General features: G+C 30.3%; 1 protein-coding gene and 2 pseudogenes across 3 annotated transcripts; 1 reads left to right on the top strand and 2 right to left on the bottom strand.

Moving 5' to 3' along the window:
• Positions 1 to 2,723: 2,723 nt before the first annotated feature.
• Positions 2,724 to 4,105, bottom strand: LOC148787568 (phosphoglycerate mutase-like protein AT74 pseudogene; annotated as a pseudogene).
• Positions 4,106 to 7,753: 3,648 nt separating this feature from the next.
• LOC105179702 (phosphoglycerate mutase-like protein AT74 pseudogene) lies at positions 7,754 to 8,799 on the top strand (annotated as a pseudogene).
• Positions 8,800 to 10,075: 1,276 nt separating this feature from the next.
• On the bottom strand, positions 10,076 to 16,169 carry LOC105180237 (zinc finger CCCH domain-containing protein 25). Of its 3 annotated transcripts, none has more exons than XM_020691619.2 (6): positions 15,889 to 16,169; positions 14,806 to 14,958; positions 13,626 to 13,815; positions 13,427 to 13,536; positions 13,138 to 13,325; positions 10,076 to 10,829 (listed from the first exon to the last, which is right to left on the bottom strand). In XM_020691619.2, the coding sequence occupies exons 3-6, from the start codon at positions 13,796 to 13,798 to the stop codon at positions 10,320 to 10,322; spliced, it is 981 nt and encodes a 326-aa protein (XP_020547278.1). In that variant the 5' UTR covers positions 13,799 to 13,815; positions 14,806 to 14,958; positions 15,889 to 16,169; the 3' UTR covers positions 10,076 to 10,319. The 3 variants fall into 3 exon arrangements, with proteins under 3 accessions (XP_020547278.1, XP_020547276.1, XP_011102209.1); XM_020691617.2 differs by lacking the exon at positions 14,806 to 14,958 and adding an exon at positions 14,211 to 14,275; XM_011103907.3 differs by lacking the exon at positions 14,806 to 14,958 and having other exon boundaries at positions 15,889 to 16,168.
• Positions 16,170 to 26,355: the final 10,186 nt, after the last annotated feature.

Genomic DNA, 26,355 nt, shown 5'->3' with positions numbered 1-26,355 from the left:
CTATTGCTCTTATCTATACATATATCGTGTGTGTGTGTGTGCGCATGTGCACGACTCCTATTTTTGTCATGGCACGACCAAAAAAAATATTACAAATGGCTATAATTTGAAAATTATTTAATATTATACTACAATCAAATAAAATAATGTAAAAACTTAAACTGTAATCATGATTACTCAATTGTTGTCGTAATTTTAGATATGGTCAAAATATTTATCATGATTCTTAATTAATTATGACTAAAATATTTACCATAATTTTATGTATATTCAACATTTTATCTCGTTTGTTAAAAATAACGGCTAATAATAATTGCACTAATATGATTGATTATATATCATTAGTCAATTTTTTTACTTATAATTATGATAATTAATCATAATAACATAAGAAATCATTCTTGTAACGTAGGTAGATATTTGTTGGTCTTATAATAAGTTATGGATCTTAGGATGCTCATATGGCTAAAATATTGACTAAGGATGAGAAGTTTAATTTATTAGTGGAATTGTACTGTTTTTGCTTGAAATGTGGGCAAGTTTGTTAGCAAGACACATTCAAGTGTTGGCTACTCGAGCAATCAAAACAGCCTTTTGATTGGCATAGGTTTGGTCAGAATGAGATTTGAGCTTGTAAGATAAAATTTTTACCTTACCTCACAAGTCACGCATAACAATGTAAGAATGGGTAAATTACGATAAGTTTTTTTAAAATTTAATATAATTATGAACATTTTATTGTTGTTTGAAAACTTATCAGGGAATTTTCTTATTTTAATAATTATTAGTCGTCGTGGCACGCTGTTTCTGTGTGTATATAATAAATAATAATTTATATTTTAAAATATATTATGAATAAAAAAATAAATATAAACCAATACATTATATTTCTAAAAAAGATTTAAAAGGAAGAAAGAAAGCAACAAAGAAAAGAAAAGAAAAGAAAATCAACTTAGGGGTATTATTGGCATAACAATAAAATTGGTGTTGCGGTGTTATAACTGCGTTTACGAGAGGAAAATGCTTTTTCTTTTCATATGGTATTGATTCAACAACTAGATCAATCAGTTAGTTTCCGTTAGATTTTCATTCATTCTTTTTGTGATAAACTGACAAAAATATTCTTTTTATGGTTTATCAATTATAATTTTACTTATTTTTACAAATGTTATGATTTTTTTTTTAACAAATTAAGTAGACAATTTTTTCGATCTACCTAGTCCGATTTGTTTACAAATTTTACTCTTTTTTTTTTTTCTCTAAGAAGGAAAAAGTATAATAAGGGTGAAATTGACAATTTCAAGCCTCTATTCAAGAATTACATAATTTCATCAAACATCAGAGAGTATCTGTAATTTTTTAAATATAAATAAAGTATTTTCAATTGTGCTAAATCTCATTGAAACTTGTTATAATTTACCCTATAATAATTAGTACTTTTAATTATCCTATCCCTTTTGGTTGATTTTTTTGCTTTTCTCAAAGTTGTTGGGTTTGTGTAGAGGAATAAATATTTTGAATCCTATTTTAAATGTCTAGAAAACGTGTCGCACACGTCAGTTAACGTGTTTGTAGTATGTCTAACGTCGTGTCTTTATATATATATATATGCAGATATTGTGCTCGATACATATTCAATACTGCATTGGACAATCGTGCATTATAGGTTCTCATAGTACTTAATTTATTTACTTTGATAACAATTGTTACTATTTTTTTCTTGTAAATAGCATATATTGTCTTTGCAACTTAAATCTCAATTGCACTTACTATATTCTTTTACCTCCACGGTATAATTATGAGGAAAAACGAGTAAAAGTACAATTTAAAAAGAACTTTAAATTTTAAAATAAAATTAATTAATCAGAAGTAACTCATTTTAAAATTTTCAACAGAACTTCTAATTTATAAAATTGAGGATTTTTATTTGAAATTTTCTGATTTTGATTCTTTATATTTCCTTTTTTATGTTTTAAAATTTAGATTAGTGTTTACATCTTTCTCATATGATATTCAGTTTAAATTTTACAATGCCAGGTAAATTAAATTTTTTAAAAAAATTAATTAACATCATTTCTAGCAAATTAATCATGTCAAAATATTATACACACGTACATATACATAAATATATATAAAAAAGACATGATTTCACAATGAATAGTAATTTTTGTCTCTCAAATACACAACATTAAATATAAAATACTTATTTTAAATTATCTCCAAAAATAAATCCAAACATACATAATATCTCTAAAACACACTTATTTATCTTTATTTTACTCTCTCTATCTCCACAAAACACAACAAAACACTCCGAAAATGAATCCAAATATTATGCATGTGTTTGAATCAATGGGGCAAAATTATGATTTTGATCTCTATATTTAATTGTTTATTCAGTTTTGGTCTTTAAATTTTTGAACTTGACAATATTAATTCTTAAATTGATACATTTTTTATAATTTTGGTCCCTGTCGTTAGATTTTCTGTCGGGACGACATTGGAACTTGAATGTTTAATGAAATTGGTTAAAACATTAATTTTTATATCATTTTTGTTCAAGCTTGAAAGTTTAATTGGGGAAAAAAAATTTCTAATTCTCAAAAACCTAATCTCTATTCTTCTGTAATTGTAGATGTAAGCTTTGTTTTTAACATCATGGAATCTGTCAAGATTTGAAGAAAAGAAAGATGGAGACCCCATCTAATTTCATTCAAGAATCAGCAGAAGCAAGGTGAAAATGTTACAGAGATGCTGTACATGAACTCCTATATATACAGCTTTGGATTTCAAAGGTGTTGTTTCTTGCTCAGACTCGCGATTCTGTAAAGCAACAATGCGATTTCTTCCACACTGACAAATCATCGTCTTCAAGCTTCTTTCGCTGTTTGCTGTTGATTTGTGTGAGCTACTTTGTGAATTTCTTCAGTAATTTCTACACAATCCAGGTAAAAAATTTCATGTTTGTCTAAATCATGATTAGGATTTGAGGGTTCTACACTTTGAACAACAAGTTTGGTAATAAAACAGACGGAGACCATATAAGTAAAGAAGTAAGAAAATTGACAATTGAAAGAACAGAAGCGCAACCAAAAACAGTTATTCAATCCGAAATAAAACCTATCAGACCAGAGTCTCCTTGTAATTAAGGCAGTGGGTGGTATATAAGATTTTTCATTTTTTGTCATGACCGGAATCTTCAACGCTGTCATCACAAGTTGCTGGATTCTGGACATTAATTACTCAGACTTTGTGATTCAAAGAAATCCGGGGCCATAAGCTCTAAGCTTCTGCTCCTCAATCATTTCTTGAGACAATCCCCATTCCCTGAGCTCCTCATCTTGGTGATGAACAGCCAGGCTGTATTCCCCGTTGCATCCTACCTCTATCACTCTGTACTCGCAGTTTCCTGGATTGGTCAGACCCTCAAACTGATCAATACTCCAATTGAAGCATTTCATGAGGAAGAGAAGAATCGTGAGTCCATGGGAAACCACTATCAGGTTCAGCTCGTTCGACGGGCCATTGCCGAATCTGTTGGTTTCCATGTCCCTCCACAGCCCTTCAAGAAAAGCTGATACCCTGTCGTGAACATCAGCACTGGATTCGCCATCAGGGACACGGTAGAAGAATTTCCCGTACCCGTTCCTCATTCTCTTGATCTTCTTCCTCGTCTCCATTTCCTGGAAATTCCCAAAATGTTGTTCCCTCAGCCTGCATTCTTCTCGCACTCCCACAACTTTCTCTTTGGGGAACGTTTCTCCTCCGCCCATGATCTCTTCCATCGTTTCCCTGGTTCTGCTCGACGGAGAAACATAAAAGAAGACCTTCCAGTCGCTGTTTTCATGAGAAACAATTTCCCTGATTTTGGAGCCAGTTTTGTGAGCCTGATGGCGACCCTTTTTGCTCAACTTGATCTTGTAATTGGGCACGTATTCAAGAACAGTCTCATCCTCATTCACTTGGGTTTCCCCATGGCGCACCAGTATTATCCGCTTCGGCAGATAGTTTTGCTTTTGTTTGTTGTTGGAGAAGGATTTCTTACAGGACAGGTTTCCAGTGTTTGTCATTCTTGCAATTGGTTTGAGGAATGAGTTTAAGATTGTTGTTGGAGTTGGGAGTCTGTGTTGTCTGTGTATTTATAGTTGTCATTTTTCATATGTATGGGGTACGTTGAAGTATGTACAAAAGAACTTGTTTTACGGAGCATTAAGACTTGGAATTTTTCAGTCTTTCTTGAAAACCCACCTCTCATATAATACTCACAAATTCACTGAGTTTGCAGAAGATATTAAGAGGGAAAAATGCAAATAACTTTTATATAATATTATAAATGAGCAAATTATCCTTTATGAAAAAAAAAAAAAAAACATAGCAATTTAACTCCCTCTATTTTCTACAATACAATAATTTATCTCCCTATATCTTTTAAAATGAAATAATTTACAGGTACATTGCTTCATTTTAAAAAACATAGGGAGATAAATTGCTATTTTTTTTTAATTTTCATAGGGGGTAATTTGCTCATTTGCAATATCATAGAAGTATAAATTGTTATCCACCATATATTAAAATTGCGAAAGCAAATGGAAAAAGTGGATTTTATATCATTTTCAATTTATAAGATCTGTCCAACGTTTGATGTATAGTTCCCCACAGAATTCCAAACCGCGTTTGAATGCATAAGAAAGAAAAAAATCGGTTAACAAGAAAATGTGTATCTTGTGTAATTTTATAATTTTTGCACCAAATAGAAACCAAGATTATAGTTTTCAAAAAGAAAATGAAACGAAAAAGATCTTTTATTTGGTATGTTCAAAAAATATTTAGAACATAATCATCATATTATTATCTACACATACTAGCGGTATGTGTGTACAAAAATATAAATATTTGAATTTTTCAAATGATGAAAAGTAAATATTGAAGTGAGCAAAAAATGCTTGGGTCAAACACACCAACTCGAGGTCTTTTGCGTCTTGGTTTGCAAACTTCTAGGGATGAGAATTGCAAAAGATCCTTTAGCACCTAAATGTTCAAATTAATATGTATACGAATAAAATTAAAAAGTATTAAAGTGAGTAAAGCAGAGTTCGACGTTTAGTATATAAGTGTAAAAAAGAATACTCTTTTCACCTTAAGGAACTTGTTATTTATAGGGACTCCTCAGACTGGAGGATAAAATCGAATCCTTCCAAATTCGATGGGAGAGCTCCTTGGCATTAAAGTCCCTAATCTTAGAGGGAATGATATATGCCCTTTGCAGCAAGGGTTCCCAAATCCTCGTGAAGGAGGTTGGAAGGAATATCCTCCAACAGCCGAAGCTTTGTGGACTTCGAGCAGCAAGTTACCTCCTTGGATAGGGACACCTTTTAGCTTGCTTGTTTCGATCACTCGACGATTTAGATTTAGCGACTAGCACTTATTCATTTCAAGAGGCCTTTAGTTGATCTGGTTTGAGGGGTCCTATGTGGATACCATTTAGGATTTTTGAAGTTGTTCTTGAATCTGGGCTTTATTTGGACTAGGCACCTTTTCTCACCTAAGGTCCTCAGCTTTCCTTTTCATGTGGGTCTATGTGGTCTTTTTTTGGCTGTAAGGCTTCCTTATTGTTGCATATATATACATACAAACAATCTTAATAATCTCTATTTTATCAGATGGAATTTAATATATTTATAAACAAATATACAATTATTAGTGTATTTGTGAAAAGAATATCAAATCATTGGTATAATCACTAAATATTTAAAAATCTTTTAGTAATAAACACAAGTCATTTTTATCTGAATTTAACAATAAATCCCCTGCATATGTATAGTTTATATGGAAAAGTCAAATTCAAGTTTGGATGAAGAGTCATTAACGCTGCTTCTTGAATTGGTCAAAATGTCGCGTTTTCATTGATACATAGACACAGAAAATTACCTGCAAATTCTCACTTTTCATTAAAACATTCAGTTGGAATATACGTACGATTGTCCTTAAAAGGTGTCGAGACTTTCTTGTACGTCACCGTACAATTCAAATTACACTTGAAACGTCTAGAAATATATTCTTGCTACATCCTACCAAGACTAGGGATGACTATATTTTAGCAATTAAAATTGATGATAAACCTCAAATTAAATTATGGACAAATAGTGTACTTGGTCCCTTAGAATTATCTATTTTTTAATTTATAAGTATAGTTAATATTATTTACTATAATAATTTAATTTTTGTATTATAGTTTAAATTTATTTTTTATTTAAATTATAAAAAAATTAAATTTGATATATTTTTTTTTTAGAATTTTGGTATTTAAATAATTCTCAATCAGCATTGATGGTCATGTGTTTACACGTGGTTTTACACGTCTCTAAATTGTCAGAAATTCAACAAATTGACTACCAGGTGGCAATTTTCGGCTGATTTTCAAAATCTAGCAGGAAAATCATGTGGAGAATCTTATTCGGACTATTTGTTATCATTTTTATAATTTAAAGGACTAAATAAATAAAAGGCATACTTATAGGATTAAAACTGATAGGGGGTAAAGTTAAATGACGAAAAAAATAATTTTCCCTTTACTGAAATAGTTAGTTCACATATTTAATATATACTCAGTATGAAATGTGTTTTTTGAGCCCTCTCGTTACGCTTCCCACACCACAAACACAAGTACACAAGCTAGCACAAAAAATATTTTGATACAATTTATGTGTTTTTTGAAACTTTTGTATATCATTTTCCAAATTTCTCACTTTTTTTGATAGATTTGGAATAATTTGATAGGCACGGTTGCCACATCGATGTGTCATATCATACAAAAGAGCCATATCCTCCAGCTTCCAATTAATAAAAACTTGACGAATGAATTTATATAGTCTAAACTAACATAAAAAATGAAGAAGAAACCAAAATTTTCACGATAAAAAGAGAAAAAATTCAGAGACTTCCTGTGATAATAGAAATATTCAAAAAAATCTCTAATGAATTTAACTGTAAAATTGCTTCCATATATATGTACATTTCAAATTCAACTTTCAAAGAAGATCGTCTTTAACGCTCCTTCTTGAATTGGTCAAAAGTCTTGTTGTTTTACTACTCACTTCTCCAGCTTGTTTCATTGAGCAAATACATGCAAACTATCACTTTCCTCCAAAATTCAGTTGGAATGGTATGAAGTGGCCCCTCTTCCCCGACTTACATTGTTCTCATAGTCGTATTATGAATAAATTCAAAATCATGAATTTAAATTTTACTGGATATATGAATTTTTCATTTCACTTTACATGATTTTACTGTAATTTCAACTAAAAATGATATAAAACCCACTTTTTCTATTTTTTTCGCAATTCAAATATCTGGTGAATAACAATTTATCATCTTATGATATTGCAAAGGATCAAATTACCTCATATGAAAATTAAAAAATAGCAATTTACCTCCCTGAGTTGTTGTATTGTAAAAAATACGGGGAGGTAAATTGCTATGTTTTTTTTTTTTTTCATAAAAGATAATTTACTCATTTATAATATTACATAAAAGTTATTTGCTTTTTTCCCTCTTAATATCTTCTGCAAACTCAGTGAATTTGTGAGTATTATATGAGAGGTGGGTTTTCAAGAAAGACTGAAAAATTCCAAGTCTTAATGCTCCGTAAAACAAGTTCTTTTTGTACATACTTCAACCTACCCCATACATATGAAAAATGACAACTATAAATACACAGACAACACAGACTCCCAACTCCAACAACAATCTTAAACTCATTCCTCAAACCAATTGCAAGAATGACAAACACTGGAAACCTGTCCTGTAAGAAATCCTTCAACAACAAACAAAAGCAAAACTATCTGCCGAAGCGGATAATACTGGTGCGCCATGGGGAAACCCAAGTGAATGAGGATGAGACTGTTCTTGAATACGTGCCCAATTACAAGATCAAGTTGAGCAAAAAGGGTCGCCATCAGGCTCACAAAACTGGCTCCAAAATCAGGGAAATTGTTTCTCATGAAAACAGCGACTGGAAGGTCTTCTTTTATGTTTCTCCGTCGAGCAGAACCAGGGAAACGATGGAAGAGATCATGGGCGGAGGAGAAACGTTCCCCAAAGAGAAAGTTGTGGGAGTGCGAGAAGAATGCAGGCTGAGGGAACAACACTTTGGGAATTTCCAGGAAATGGAGACGAGGAAGAAGATCAAGAGAATGAGGAACGGGTACGGGAAATTCTTCTACCGTGTCCCTGATGGCGAATCCAGTGCTGATGTTCACGACAGAGTATCAGCTTTTCTTGAAGGGCTGTGGAGGGACATGGAAACCAACAGATTCGGCAATGGCCCGTCGAACGAGCTGAACCTGATAGTGGTTTCCCATGGACTCACGATTCTTCTCTTCCTCATGAAATGCTTCAATTGGAGTATTGATCAGTTTGAGGGTCTGACCAATCCAGGAAACTGCGAGTACAGAGTGATAGAGGTAGGATGCAACGGGGAATACAGCCTGGCTGTTCATCACCAAGATGAGGAGCTCAGGGAATGGGGATTGTCTCAAGAAATGATTGAGGAGCAGAAGCTTAGAGCTTATGGCCCCGGATTTCTTTGAATCACAAAGTCTGAGTAATTAATGTCCAGAATCCAGCAACTTGTGATGACGGCGTTGAAGATTCCGGTCATGACAAAAAATGAAAAATCTTATACACCACCCACTTCCTTAATTACAAGGAGACTCTGGTCTGATAGGTTTTACTTCCGATTGAATAACTGTTTTTGGTTGCGCTTCTGTTCTTTCAATTCTCAATTCTTTTAGTTCTTTACTGATATGGTCTCTGTCTGTTTTATTACCAAACTTGTTGTTCACCCAATGATGTGGGAATCAAAATCGTTAGCTACGAATAAAATATCAGAATTAAATTATCAGTTTAAAATATCTATAAATACATATTATAGCTTATATATAAAAAAAACAAAATTTAAATAACCCACCTTCTTCAGTTTTTCAAAAAATAAATAAACATTATATTATTAAAAACGACTATTTATTTAATTTACTGTAATCTCTTATCTCATTTCGAAATTATGCACTTCAAAAAATTTGGAGTTTTGGACTGTTCTTGATTATATATTATGATTATTTTTATATGATAGAAATACAATAGTTATTCTTTTGTAGCTTTCATCTCTCTTTAATATTATTAAAAAGCACTCTTGGTGTTTTTAATTTTATGGTCCATCAATATTTTTTTTAATATTTTATTATTTTTTCCTCTTCTCAACTTCTCATTTTCTCTCTTCTCAACGTTCACATTCCTTTTTCTTCTCTCATTTATTTCAATATTTTCTCATAACTTTTTTAATTTTTTAATATTTTATTATCTAATTAACATATTATTGAATAATAATTATTTTTTAAAAAAGAAAAAAATTAATCATATACACACATTTAAGCGTTCCTTATATACTAATAAACGTTAGGTTAGAGGTTTTAATCTGTAAGTAAAATTTTAATAAATTCTTTGACCAAAAGGTCAAAAACTATAGTGGGGAGGTATTTGCCAAAAATTAAAAGACTTAGTGGGTGGATGCCAAATACCAAAACCTTAGGGAAGTGGATGCAAATAAAGCCATGTTCTACGATATCCCGCTGCATTCAATCACAAGTTTAGCTGCAATTCATACAAATCAAGCTTAATTTATACTAATATAAAAACAAAAACAAGTTCTCACTCACAACTGCTGATTTGCGACACCGCTATGCTGATCTTTTTGGTGTACCAATGATGCCCTTAAGTTAATTTTTTTTAAATAATAATATGTTGATTTATATATTTTATATTATTTATAATATATTTTAAAATATAAAAAATATTTATTATATACAAGTAAAGAAAGTATGCCACAACAACTCTGTTCGATTACACCAAACCTTATTATTCATCTCAGTAGCATAGTCCATGGTGATGAATCACTGAGTGCCAGAATTAACGAAGTTAACAGTTGCAAGTCACTGTACAGTGAGCAATGCTCAGCTTATCTGCATTTTCAATTAAAAACTATCATCCACACATGAACAAGACTATCTCAGATACAAAATGATATCAAACCCCAGCAAAAATTCATCTCAGTAGGCTTTATGAAATGTATCCTGAAGCTATCCACAACAATTTACTTATCAGAGAATAAAAAAGAAAATAAAAGAAAAAAAGCACACTCAAATCGTCTCTTTTTATCCATATTTGTCTACAAAACTATTATACGTTTGTTACAAAGTAGAGAATTCTCAAGTAAATTGCTGGTCATCAAAATTACGTAGATTATGTTCTCCATTGTATCTATTTCACTCGTCATCTCTCCTGCGATGATGTTTGGAAGCATCCATATCACGACCCGACCTACTATCCCTTTCCCTGCCGTATTTGTGTTCCCGACGATAGGGCTCAGTGTCATAGTTTCTTGATCTCTTCTCGTTTCCTCGATGACGTTCTTCCCTGGAGTTTGGTTCAGTGTAGCTCTCCCTTGACCTTTTATTGGTACTTGAGCTATCATGGAATTCCTTATGCTTTGATATATGATCCTTCTGTTCTGGCTGTTTCTTAGCGTCTCTTCTGTCGTGATCCTTTGCATTTGATCCAGCTCCTTCATGAGAACTTTCTCGTGCAGTTTCATTGCCCTTTGCACGAGAATATTTTGAATCTCTGTCATTACTTTTATGACCTTGCCGAGAAGCAGGTTCAGATATATGATTAGACCGACCAGTCCTTCCATCCCTTACTGAATCCTCAAACTTGTCCTGCACCCACCTTGGACGTCTGTCTTCCTCGGCTCCCCAGCCCGTATTAGCAGCTCTCTGAATTAAGGATAAAAGAGCTTTCAGAAGATAATTGCACACAGATAACTACTTCAGACCCAAATTTCAGAGCATTAAGTGGAAAATAAAATGAGATACTAATCTGTCGTAGAGTTACACAGGCATAATACAACAGAGAAAAGAACAGTCTAAGCGGCGGTAAGTAAACATCAGCTCATGGATTAATATGCTGTTTAAATAAAGATGAATGTTACTGAATTTAAACAAATACTTGAACATTAACAGATTATATTTTGCATACTGATACCAAGGGATCAACTGCTACCTAATAGCTTCAGCTAAATTACAAACGGAGCATTGCATTAGAAGACTCATGCATCCCAAATTAAAACATTTGGAAAACTATAGATCAAATGTTTTCACAAATAGATGAAGCTAGAACTAGAAGGGTTGCTGCTCAACAGCTCCATAGCTTCAGCATGTGTTAGTCAGCATCACACCATAATACTAGTCATTTCTATTATTCAAAATAAATATTACAACTAGTATAACAATTAGTTATCAGTAATTATAAGACATAAATATGGATCTGGCTAATATTCTAGCATCTTTTTACCATTTTTCATGATGTATGTATAAATGGATCGCCCAATTAAGACAACAGGAAATAAATTAAAAACCAAAAGAACAGGCATTTAATCAGCTATGTAATAATTGGGGGCAAGAGATATGTGAGATATGCTTATGGCATGATAATGGGTTATGGGTTAAGCCATACACCATTGGTCAGAGATTGGTAAATTCAGATTTTTGTAACCCATCAATTGTTATCTACTATTGGGAAGAGGAAACTTGGAATGTCATTGAACTTCATTTGATTCTGCCTCTCAATTTGGTGAACAAAATTGTACAGATTTTATGCAAGAACAGTAGATGTCCGAGTGGTTATTCAAATCATCCAATCCAATAACATATGTCCATGGAACTCCTAACATCTTCTTACACAGTTTCGCTTAATGTTCAGGGGAGCTCAATTCAGGATGAGTCATATTTACCAAGTAGGAAATAAAGCAGCAAACAGCTTGGCAAAAGGAAGCAATTGACACACAGATTTTGACAGTGCGGAAAGGCATGGAGATTATAGGAGCAGCTTCACGACTCATTTACCCGGTATTTTAGGCTGAAATAATTTAAGATAGTAGTAGTACTCCTCATTTTAGGAGTGACTAATTATTTCTTGAGTAAGGGAATAGTACTCCTTATCTAGCTTTGTCTTAAAACGTTCATGTACCTTGGTTTGACTTAACAAACACGTAGGGGCTAACCCCCTGCCCAGTGACTGGCCTTCTTTTGCCAAAAAAACCATTGTCAAGGAAAGGCAAGCACAAGAATTGATTGGTTACTGGCGGAGGTGGTAATATGGTCTACGGAAATGCTTTCTCATTGCTAATATCAATGACTCATAATGAGAAGATTGAGAGATCTCACACTGAAAACTTCACAGAGGGAACAGAGACATTACGAAGAGTAGTGGAAGGGATATGTAAAGAGAATTCCTAAGGCAATGACTACAAAAGTTTGATGCTTGTGAGACTTGACCCAGAACTCTCATCAATGACCAGTCCAGAGCTCCTTTTCTTCTTTTCTAGTTGTTTCTGTTTCCTACCCAATTGTCAGAGAAAACAAATTTTGTGAAAGGAGCAAAATAAACAAGTTACAAATATGTATTTTATTTTCCTGTTTAAGGCTATTTAAAAGAAATACAAAGAGAACCAAACATAACTTCAGAAACTAGCAGATTACCCAGTAGGATCTAAAAGATCACAAAAATACTCCTGAATGTTGTGATAAGGTAGACAAAGCTTTCAAGCCATTCCATCTACATTAAGGAATTCATCTTCCTACTTGACTCATTTACAGCAAACACCCAACTAACAATTTTAGATAGTCTCTGCTACTCTAGAATCAAACATCTATACTCAGTTCTTTATCATAATGCACAATTCATCATGTCTCAGAGGAAAAACAATATCAAATAAATAAATATCGAAGAGCAAGTTGTTTATGACAGGCTAATTTTGGCGTAGACCTTAACAACTGCAGACTAATAGCAACACAGCATCACCAACAACCAAATAAAAAAATGAATGCTGTTGGCAAGAATTTCCTAGACATTTTTAACACAGAAGTACGACCATAATCCAATAGTAGATGAAGCACTGCAAACACATAACTGTTCAAGGAAAAGAACAATCATTAGAAAAGTAAAAATGAATACGAGCTATTGCTCAGTGTGTTCATGCATCCAATAAAAAGAAATATAATATCATGAGATTTCAAAACTAACTTGCTCATCATGAGAAAATTTGCAGCTGTCTCCACGATTACATTCTCCTCTTTGAAAAGCACGGCAGACACCTCTTTCCTCCCTCTTCCGCTGCTTAGTTTCCTCATCCTCCTCCTCTAGTTTTTTGTATTTGTTTACATGATCCACCCTAACTATTCGGCCCAGAATCTGAGCACCATTTAAATTGTCTGTACAATCACCCAAATAACAGCAGTAAGAGACAGGAAACATTTTACTTTGGTTGCACTTTCGAAGAATAAATAAAAGTGTTACTGGCAAAGAAACCAACCTACAGCTAGATTTGTACTTCTTTGATCCTCATAAGCAAGAAAAGCAAACCCTTTGGATTTTCCTGTAGCTTTGTCTCTGACTAAATTAACATCAACGATCTCACCATACCTACATGTAAAAAGAAGATCATCAGAACAAATCAAACAACACATTTGGCCAATTACTATATAAAGACAAATTAAGAAGTCAAAACATACTGAGCAAAAACGGCAAGGAGATCGCCTTCCGTCAGGTCAAATGGGATGCCACCAACATAAACATAAGCCGAGTCTTTATATTTAGCATGCCATGATGCCTCTTCGGATATTCCTAGATTTGCTTCTTTTTTGTTGATATTCTGAATGCGCTTTACCAATGTCAAGGGATTCATGGAAATAAATTTTTTCCCTGAATTTAATATATAAAGAAAAGCAATGAGAACAAATGTAAAATCAACTTAATATTCGAGTAAAACTCATTTTCAGAATATCAAATACTCAAACCAAAACCTTTTCCCATGACCTGAAGATAGAAGTTCAGCCACTCAACAATCATATAGGTAGGATTAAATTAATTTTAGAACATTCATTTTCAGATCCACACGCAATTCCATGCACAAAGAATTAACACAAATCTACAGTAAAAATATAAGCAAGATTGATGGTGCATGTTATAAGAAAACTACCTACCTTTGACAATTATAATCATAAACACTTTCATATTAAGGAGAACTGTTAAGAATCAAAAAATGGCTCTAAATAAGTGCAAATTGGTAATGCCATACAAAAAGTAAGTGGAGGTACCTGCTTACGTGTGGCCAACATAAATACATAATTGATTTCTTTTTCGTTACATTTGCCTTTATTTCCTTCAAAGATGAAGAGAACTAGTAAAATACATTTTTTTTAGCATATATGTCGATATTAAAAAAAGTAAAAATGATTCATGCTTTATCTTAGAAAACTTAAACTCCACTTCACTGAACCATAAACAGCCTATGGTTAAACATCAAAACCAAACTATGCAGAAAATATGCAATTAAGTTTGCTAATAAACTGAGAAATAGAAACTCGGGATTAAATATGCCACACTACATGCATAAGGTAAATGCCAATCCAAATGACCACTTGGGCTTAAGGTATGCACAAGGTAAAACCCGTTGTTCCTTCACTAAGAACAACTCCTTATTTATGTCTGTGATACAGAGATATTAATTTCTTGAGCACTAACTTGATGCCAAAAGGCTAAAAGATCTTCTCTTCTTTCACTTTGAGTTCTACAAATATTAATTAATACCCCTCCTGTATCCAGAGCATATCTTATATACTATGTGAAATTGTGAACTTTTAATTTTTTGTTTTATTTGGATACTCAAAAAATGTAGATTCATATATCCACCTCATGTCCATGCATCCATATGTAGTGAGTATCCTATACTGCTCAAGGTCATCTAGAAGTATCCACACCAAATCCATAAATGAAGGGCATTGAGGAGTGTCTATACAACTGTTACAGAGGCAGCAACGCCACAACTGTTACAAAGGGAGCAGCCTGCATTATGAAGAAACACTCCCTCTGTTAAGACATTTTTAAAGGTCTGAGTCATGCTTCATGGATGATGGAAAGCCTCAACATAGTAGCTAAACATTTGAGGGTTCATAGAAGACTCGATCAGGAATAAAGATTCTTGCTTCCAATCATAATTGTGAAAGATATTGTTACTTAATGCATGCAAGGTTTTACGTTGGCCAGCTAAAGGGATTCTTCAGTTATGAGGGATGATTCTCTTTTGAAATGATTAACTACACTGGAGTTTTCATGATTCGGCATCTTCGGAATTATGAAAGTGCAAAAAGTTCGCAACTTTTGGATGCATCAGTAGCTGTTGCTTCTGCTATGAGCATAAATTAAAACATGAGACTTCGAGAATGAGGAAGATATGTAATACTAATGTCCATAAATCGTTCAGACTTTTGTAATCATGGAATATACCATAAATCACGTGCTTAAAAGAGCCCATACCATACTCATAAGAAACAACAGAGGCAGCAATGCTGCCTTTATACAACTGATTACAGAAGCACAATCCTTCTCTTTTTTTCTAGTAGTTATAGAGGCAACTTTACTGCCTCTGTTTAAAAAAAAAAGAAAAGGAAAACAGAGGCAGCAACCTGCCTCCTTTTTAAGGGCAAAATGAGGAAAAGAAGAGGCATAAACTTGGCTTTCTTTTAACAACAAATACATGAATTTAACAACAAAGTAGCAGAAAATAAACTGCGATTTTACACCCTAACTCACTTCACCAACAATTCCCCAATTACGAATAGCCATGAAAATCTTCAATCTCAAACCACAATAAGAGAATCTTATAGTTACAATCACTTGCACAACCTTCACAAGCCCCAATCAAAATGCCTATATGCATATTTAAAAAGAGAAACCAAAGGGGTGAGTGTTGTGAGAAGAATGAGGAAAAAGCACCTGAAAAATATGCTGGGTGGCGGCTGCCGACGACAGATGAGCTTGTAGTGGCTACGAAGAAGCTCTGAGAACCGCCGATCCGACGACGGAGCTCGGAGGCGCGCCGGCAATGTGTCCAAGAAAGAGATTTAGGGTTTGGTGCTGCTTCAGAGAGATTCCTGGGCTTTGTTTTGTTTTAATTTTTCAATGTCTTTGATCGACAGAGAGACTCCCTGTTGTTGTCGGCCTTTAGGCCGAATCGGCAGACTCCCCTGCCTTCTATTCCCTCGCCGTTTATTTAGGACAATTCGCATTTTGTTTGAAAAAACCTTAAAATCTATTTAATCAAATTAGTCACATAATAAATAGTGTTAATTATATTTTATAACTATGATAATTTTTACATTTTAAAATTTTAATTTTTTTTTTGCGTCAACTTACCATCTCAACTTTATAAAATTTTGTAATTTGTCATTTATAACTATTTTTCTATCAAATTTTTTGTCGAAAAAAAAATCACATACAATACACATATGACATTTAAGAGTTATGCGATGATATTTTATATATGCACAACCTGTTATGCTTTTTCGCCAAAAAAATCAATAAAAAAACAGTCATATATGGTAAAGTGCGAATTTCGCAAAAATTGAGATGGTAAGTTGACTCAAAAAAAAAGTTTAGATGTCAAAATATAAAAATGGGTATAATTCGAATGGCAAAATATTATTTACTCTAATAAGTAAAATACACTTATCATATAATTGATCACTTTATCTCTACTGAATATCAATTGAGTATCAAAGTGATATTAATTCAAAGTGCATTTTAAATTTGTATAAATAGATAATAGAAAAATAAATAAAAATTATCGATTGAGTATCAAATTGATATTAATACTGAAATTCAGGCTACCAACAATGTAACTTGTAATTATACAGGTACCAAAGTGATATTAATAATAAAATCTAGATACCAAAATTATAAAAATAATACTTTGTACTCTTTAATTGTGCATACATTGGCAGGACATATCTATCTTATCATCCAATCTTATTTAATATTTTTGGTAAGTAAATAAAGGAAATTAATACAGGAAATGAGATAAAGAAATTGAAAGGAGCAAAAAAAAATAAAGGGGTAAATGTTGAATAGCAATGAAAAACTTATAACTCTCTAAACCTCGTCTTCAACTGCTTTGTTTTAATTAACTACGGCTACACAAAAACTATTTAATTTGTATATTTTAGGCGATGTCAAATCATTAGTTATAGCTAAAGACGCATCAAATGTTAATTAATCATCATCAAATTAAGATTTCACATTAATTTTATTTGCACGTGAATATGTGATAGAGAGTACTAGTCATTTATAATATAGAAAATAATTTTTTTTTTTTTGGTAGTGTATATTTTAAGTAAAGGTTTAGTGTATATTGTTTACTCATTTATTAAAAGATTCGGCAGTAAATTGGCAAGTTCGTGAAGCTTATTTAAGATTCTGCAGCAACAGCGGAACGCATTGAATTCTATGTGCATCCCATCGGAAACTTTTTTATCGAATTAAGTTTGTTCGAATCAAATTAATTATCAAAAATTGTATCACAATAATACGAAGAACTTTTCTACACCAATAGACTACGGCAAATATTCATTAATTATGATAAAATTTAAATTTTCGCACTATGAAGTAATAACATATTTTTTAGGGTTCAGAAATCTCCGGATTCTCTTTTGTTTTGTTTTTTTTTTTTTCATTAAAAATTTGAATTTCAACAAACAACAGTAGACAAAAGTGCTTTCAGAACAAGACATTATTGTATTTTCCACTCCAATGATATACAAAATTATTTATCAAAATTGAGCATCTATTGCACATAACCCTAACAAGTGGGCTACAATAGTTCTGTCTCGTGGTCCAATTTTTTATTTCAAAATTTATTATAATTTTTATTTTATTTTATACGTATTACATATATTTATACATGCTATGTGCATAAATATTCTTTTAAAAAAATTAAATGATGCAATCTATGTACAAACAATATTTATACACTTAAATCATATGAAAAACATAGTGACTTTATAATAATGATTTAAAAAAAATAAATTTAAACTCGACGCTCAAATTTGAAAAAATGCAATTTAGTCCTTTATGTTATGGCAATTTTAGTCTTTTTTGGCCAATTTAGTCGAAAAATTCTATATCATCAGCCATATCAACACCTAAAATAAGACTTTCCGGGAATTTGATTACATGAGAGTCCAACATATTTTTGGTTTCTTTTTATAGGATATGACTTGACAAGAAAAATTACAACTTGAAAAATTTTGCCGGATCATCAAGTGGTAATTTTCTTTTTGGTAAGTCATTTCCTTAAAAAAAAAAAATGAACTGCTATATCATCAAATTCATCAGAAGCACCAGTTTAAGTATTGACATGACTGATAACGTAAAATTTTTCAGCCAAATTGGCGGAAAGGACTAGAATTGTCATAACTTTTAAAACTACATGACCGAATTTACAAATTTTAATTTGAACAAATCCAAAATGACTATACACACCCTAATTTACAGGACGAGAATTATATTTTTTTCCGCGTTCATGGTTATTTCAAAATAAATAAAATATGCAATGAATTAAAAAAAAAATTAAGTGATGGTACATGTTAAAAGTCATTGGAGAGTTGCTTTATTTGGGATAAGGTAAGATGGATTAATATATATTATGAGTGTAATTGGGGATGCCATAATGATGAGTGGAAAGGAACATTACCCAATTAGAGCATAAGTAGTTGAAAATGTTATCATGTGTGAGGTTTTTAATAATGTTTTTTTTGGTATAAAGTCTCCTAACTTGCACATTAAAATAGCCATATATATACTAAATTTAATTTTTCTAGTCCCACCAAAACTTCAACTCACTCATCACTAATCATAGTTCAAAATTTGACAGTAAACAAGTTGAACAACTTGAATTTTGAGCACTCAAGTTTGGTAATTACTACTAGACATTGATCATGTAAATATGTATAAATATAAATTATTTGCAATTGCATGTAATAAAACAAAATATATATGAAAAAAAATCAGTGATAGATAAAGGATTATTAGCCGTACGTGGCACACTCGTGTGAAAATAAAAATAATAAATTATAATTTATCATTTGAATTATACCCGTTTTTACACTTTGACATCTAAACTTATTTAAAAGAGTATAGATGCTAACATAAATATCCAAGTCCACAACTACCCATACAAGCAATTCACATTATTTTCCACTTGACCCACACTTAAAGTAATGTCATTTTAAGCATATTTATATATATGTTGGTGAGGTGTAGAAAAGCAAAATAAAATAATAAATTGTGGGGGTTGAAATGGAGTTGTCAAGAGAAGTTGGGGTAGCTTTGATTTGGACCAAAATCACTAATCATCATTTCTAACAAACACAACAAGTATGAAAGGAACATTCTATTAAGTTATAATGTTTCTTGAAATCTAGTACTACTCAATATATATATTCGTAAATTACGTTAATATTTTTTAAAATTAGGTCTAATTATGTAAATATTATTTATTATTTGTAATACTATAAGTATTTTTTTTATTCAATTATATCGAAATTTTGCACAAATATCTTAGAAGGTACATTACACTGACCCCCAATCGGGGGAGTTATAATTTTACAAAAGACATAGAATATTTGTGTAATTAGACCTAATTTTAGGGGTGTCGATACAATTTACCCTAACTCTTAATCAAACAGGATAAGCGAGTTGGAAGCACTAGAAAAAATTTAACTGTAGCTAATTGTAATGACCAAAAATAAATAGCCGTAGCGAATTGTTGTTGACCGCCACCACATACCGGATGTTTATCATGATTTTTGCATGTATGACTAAAATATTATTTGCTATGGCTCATACAAAAATAGTTTAATCATAGTTAATAATAATTATTTATCATAGTTTTGATCCATAGCGCCGATAAAATTATAGTCAATAATAAATTTTCTTCTTGTGAGAATTACGTAACTAATAATATTTCGATGTATATTTAAAGACATACATTTAAAAATATAAATATTAGACTTTCGAGGAGTTATTTTATTGATGATATATTATAATTCTAAATGCAATATTCTGAATCAATAGTCAAAAGTATGATCATAAGTGCAATCAGAATCTCATCAATTGGACATCAAAGTACTAATTAATTAACGTCTACGCTTTCTTAATTAATAATATTATTAATTTGTGCTTGACTTTGATTTGAGATTTTTGGTGTTAATCTTCATCAAATTTTAATTATTCTTTTATTATTCTACATATATATATATATACATTTATTTAAGGAGCAATTTCTTATATAATATTTTAATTGTTCTGACACGGAATACTAACTAGTTATATATATATATAACTAGTTAGTATTCCGCGTCAAGTAACGAAAGTTTTTTTATTTGTAATAAATAATAATAAAAATATATATCGATAACAATAAAATTTTAGAATATAAAAGTAAGTAATTGATAATATAATACAAGAGGTATCTAACAATTGTAATTAATTAAAATTCAATATATATATGTGTATTGCTAAGTACAAATATACTAAAAAAAAAATAAGAATTTCATATATTATTATTATTATTATCATGATTAAAGGGGTTTTCTTTTTGTCTGGGCTTTTGCCATCATAATTATCCTAAAATTTGGTTTTAATAATTGAATAAGTACTATGAGTATACGGATACCATCATCACCAAATAGATATTTTTGATCCAACACAAACAACATCATTGCTCACTTCATCAGATATTTTTGAAGTTGATTTTTTTCTCATCTTTTGTTCAGACAACAACTTGTCTTCATCAACACTTTCCATCATCACAAAATGCTAATTATTTTATTTTATTTTACAACATTATATACAGTCATTTTCGTTGATAAAGTTGAAATATAAATCAAACTATTTGATACTCGGTTGAAATAGTCGATAAAAGCTCGTTTAAACTACATTTGTAAACTTATATAGCAAATCGAACTCGAACAAAGATTTTGTTTGGTAAAATTTTCGGGCTTATTTCGATTAGTGTGAAAATAATAAGATATGCTTGAAAATATCATATTAATGGAGTTTGACTCGTGTTTGATCCAATTAAAATTTATTTGAGTTCGATCAGATCAATAATCGAACCAAATTTAGACGTAATTTTTTGAAGCTCAACAATATTTTAAACAACGTTGAACAATGATATATATATTCAACTCGATTTGAATCATTTCTAGCCGTTATGGTAAGCAAATAGGATTTACTTTGAGTTGTGATGATTCGTCAGTACGTACCGGCCCTTAGTTAAATACGCACAATAACAAGAGTCGTGACTATTCATTTGTGGGATTTGATTTTCTGAAGCAATTTTTACTACATAAAGTATGTCTATAAAAAAAAAAAAAAAATACAACAGAACAAAGATCAAGTGTAAGAAATTGACAATAACTACTCAATAATCTATTTTACTGGGGTTGTTTGCACTTTTGTCTCCACATGTCATGTTTTTGGTTTTATTATCATACAGCAAAATGGAATCAAAGAGACTGCTCTTTTCCCAAGTTTCATGCGATCCATTTTTGTGCTTCATGTTGTAACCAAACTTCATTGAGACTCAGAAAATCTTGAGTCTAACCTAAATATTATATTTTTTCTTATAAGGTTCCTAATATTTACATTCCCTTTAAAAATGTGAATTGTATTTTTTTTTAAAAAACTTTAAAAATTACAATTATACTCCTTTGAAAATTTTTCATTTACACCTCACCTCCTTTCGTTAAGGTTTGGAATGAAAGTAGCGAAAGAAATTACACAAATTTTTAATTTTTTCTCATTTAACATTCCCATTTTTGTACTTATAAAGTGATCAGTGTATTGTGTATATATATATATGGAGTGTGATTAAAATAATCACATCTCCCCCCCCCCCCCCATGAATATTACGTGGGATTATTAAATGTGGGGTAAAATTAAAAATTTATATAATTTTTATTGCTAGAGAGTTTGTCGTTCAAACTCTAATAAAAAGGGGTCATGTATAAATGGTGAATTTTCAAAGGGGTATAGGCTTAATTTTAATTTTTTTTGGGGGGAATAAGTAATTTTATATTTTTAGAGGGGGTTTAAGGTAATTAATCTTTTTTTTATATATTATATGATTTGTTATATTATTAAATATTTTTAAATTAAAATATTGATTCAATACATTAAGAATTTAAATTCATGAATACGTTCAATCGAAATAATTAAAGAAATATTGATATATTACTATAGAAGTAGACATATATTCACATCCATGGAACTCAAAACTGCAAGCTTTTGGTATGAGACCCCACTCTTGATAATCAAGCAATGCCTCATTGATGGCCTAAATATTATATTAATTAGCTATCGAAGCAAACTTAATGTGTGTTTGATTTAAATTTTTATTATGTCTAATTAATTATGAAAGAGAAGAAAAATAAAATAAATAGCTGACCATAGCTGATATTTCTTAAATATTTTTTATTAATTTTAAATATGTATGAACAAAATACTAGAAAAGTTTAAAGACACGGTCAGTTTGTGAGTAAATTTAAAAAGTAGCAGTTGATGAATAAAAACAACTAATCATAGTGCAAATAATTTATATTAAAATGTCGGAAGCAAAAAATTAGAAGTTCATATACCCTTTTTTTTTTCGCTGAGGTCAACATTTTTAATCCAAACTCCAACGAAAACGATACAGTTGTAAATTAATAATTTTTTAGTGGGGTGTAATTTAAAAAAAAATTGGAGAAAAATATAATTTCATATATATTCTGGAAGGGACTTAAAGCCAAGAAAATATTATAAAATAATTAATTATAGTAATTTTTGGAAGCTATGGAATTAGGACTAATTGGAATGATGGGAATATATATAATTGATATAATCATATATATATATAGTTAGATGTGTTTTGCATTTGGTGGTGGAAATATCTGAATTTGAACTTGTGATGAATGTGGATACAAATTTGCATTATTGCTTGCCTTTGCCCATATGCATGAGAAGGAAACAAAGTAGAAACAAACAAATCACATTATTTTCAGCACTTTTGCAATCTAACCAAACACATCCCAAATCTATCACATGATACCTCACCTACAATTATTATTATTATTTTAAAGAGGGAGAGATGATTTATTCATCATCTATATATATATATATATAAGAAATATCAAAGATACGATGCTAAAAAAAATATGATTTTTTTTGTTATGGATTAGTTATCATAATTAAAAAGTAAAAAATCATGTGAACATTAATTAATCATGGCTTAACAACGATTATTAGACATTGTTTTTCTGTGGGCAGGGTAAAATATTAATAATTATTTTTAGACCGTAATAATTTATAATGTAGACGTTTTACTTTTTGCGAGTGTGAGCAATTCTTGTCGTCTATGATGTGGTGGGTGGTACAGGAAAAAATTCTGATTCATAACGAGACTGGTTAGATGTGATAAATTTACATGATAAGTGTATTAAATTTGTCATTATAAACGATATGCAATATTAAACGCCTGAAGAACAACGTCGATAATAAACATAAATTGTTGCGGAAAAGGTGGGAGATGTGAAAGATTGTTTGCGTTCTATATTAATTTGTCTCGTCATATATAATTGATAGAAATTTGGTGTCTACGTATGTCCCTTGCTTTTCTTTTTATCATGTTTATTACTAGTTAGTTCATACAAACTCAAAAAATTAATTCAATACATCAATATTTGAAATCGATCAATATTTTAAAATAAACAAACAAACAAGACACTATTATTAGAATGATGTTTCCGCATGTTCAACATCCATGATTTGAGGAAAAGAAACGGGATTTCCGAGCAATGCATTAGAAATCACAAGGCTGTGTTTGTTTTAAATTTTTCAATATCGAAAAGTGTTGTAGTTAGGTTGAAGTATTTAAAACAAAATTGCGAAACCTTGTCTTGTATGGGAAAAAAACACACATACACACACACATATATACATACAAAAATTTGAATACTTTAAAAATATGAAATATATTATAAATAAGAATTATTTATAATATATATTAATTAGACAGTTAAGTTAATGTAAAATATGAAAAGTTGAAACTCCTCGTCATTGCTATCTCAAGACTTTGATGCTTTATACATCTTAGGGGTGATTTGCCTTACAAAATTCGCGCGTGCAAACTCTTTAATACTGTGTTCTGATCGACAATTTGAATTTAAAAATTTTAAATTCAAAATAACAAATTCATTAAATTTTAATTGGTTTTTAAATAGGGAGCATACGTGTAAATACCCGAAAAGCTTGGATATAATATATGTATCCAATCCTTCTGGACTGCTTCAGATATTGAAGGGTGTCAAGTGTCAACAACCACTTCAAATCCATAAATTATTATATTTAAAAAAAAAAATTAGTGAACAAAACCTTATCCAAGTGACAGAATGTCATCCTCAATTCCCATTTAACCTATTTTTTTAAATATAAATGTGGGGATTAAAGTATGTTAAGAAATATTTGAGCCAATCATTATTAATATATGTATGTATGTGTATATATTTATATACTGCCACCGTCTGATAGGTCACCCTTTTAATCTAGAACACAATTTCATTTTATTTGATAATTAAAAATATGTGTTGCTGTGTTTTAACTAAAGAATTATGAGCAAAAAGAAATATTAAATTTTAATGAACAATTCATTAAATTTGTTTGGATATTGTTGTAATTACGGTAAATTATAGTTAGTTCTTTGAGGTTCGCTGTAATTATAAATACTATTTTGCTATTTGCAGAAGAATTACAAATGATATGTAAAAGTATCGACAAATACTCTCTGTAATGAGTTATTAAATAATGTATTACAAAGAATTGCAATTATTCTTTTCGTCATCGAAAATCAATTCTAATATGGAGTTATTCCAAAATTTGGTCCCAATATTTTTGTTTTTCAGATTCAAATTTAACCATCAAAAGTACAATGTATGTTTTTTAATACTTTTTTTACATTCCTACTCTTTAATATTTGAAATCTTGATCTAAATTTAGTTTTTGTTATCGAACTTTAATATCTCGAGTAAATACAAATAAATCTCTAACGCTACATAAATATATTTACACACCCTATTTATTTACTATATTAGAAGAAAGTTACTATTTTAAATTAACACCCTCAATGAATTTGACTATTAATATAGTTATTAAATAAATATTGATAAATAAAGATAACTAAAAAATAAAAATAAGAGACAAAAATTAAAATCCAAATGACAAAAATAAAGTCATGATGGACAATGGAGGCTTGGAGCCTTGGGACCAACCATGCACCTTCCATTGCTAAAAATGAAAGTCAAGTGACTAAAAATAAAGATAAAATATATACTAGTCATTATGACATGTCGTTTCTACGTACATATAATAAATATTTTTTTACGTTTTAAATTATGTTAAAAATAATAATGAAATATATTATTTGGACAGTTAAATTAATGTAAAGACTTGAAAATTGAATAAATTAGTTATTTATCAGTTAAAAGATATTTTTGAATCATAAAAAATTAGTATATTGGTGCCAAAACCATGATTGTGTGTGTCTATAGATATATATACTGAAAAATATCTGTCCAACACCAAAATAATATTAATGATGAAATTTTGAAATACCATTAAATTATTTATAAAATATTTGAATATTAAAATGATATTAATAACAAAATTTAAATACCAATATATATCTTTTAAAATATGAAATTTAGGAAATTCTAGAATTTAAGTGGTGGAAGGTACATATTCTCCTTCTTGCCCACTTCACAGTATCAATTTGCTACAACAATATCTTTCATTTATCACAGTCACAATCACAACAATATGCTATATATATATATATACCATATACATATATGTGTATATATAACTTTTTATTTTTATTTTTATTTTTTTGGTTAAAGACCATGAACATCAGTTTTTGTTTTTCAATTTTTTATATTTTTAAGTGATATTTTTGTTATTGTATCATAATAAATGAGAATATGTTTGGATTAGTAGATTTTTTTAATAGATCTTTCTATGTAAAGATGTTATAGAATGAATATGTATTTATACGCGGATGTTTTGCAATATATGTTTTTACGAAGAGATGCGATAGAATAACAAATATGGGTGCATTAGGATATTTTGTGATAGTTTTTTTATACGAAAAATATACGATAATTAGATGTGGTCGAATTAAAATGATTTGTATGGAAAAACGTGATAATTTTATAGGAAAAGATATAATAAAATAACTGTTTTTGAATTTTTCGTTTGACTAAACATAATCTTATAATTTGAGATAATATAAATTAAAAATGAATCTTTTTAAATGAAACGAAAGATGGCTATTTCTCTCTTTGTTGTCTCATTTTGTTGGTTTTTTTT

This window comes from Sesamum indicum, linkage group LG7, assembly GCF_026168435.1.
Source record: "Sesamum indicum cultivar Baizhima isolate 11 linkage group LG7, ASM2616843v1, whole genome shotgun sequence".
NCBI classification, from domain to species: domain Eukaryota; kingdom Viridiplantae; phylum Streptophyta; class Magnoliopsida; order Lamiales; family Pedaliaceae; genus Sesamum; species Sesamum indicum.
This window is presented reverse-complemented; position numbering and strand designations above follow the sequence as displayed.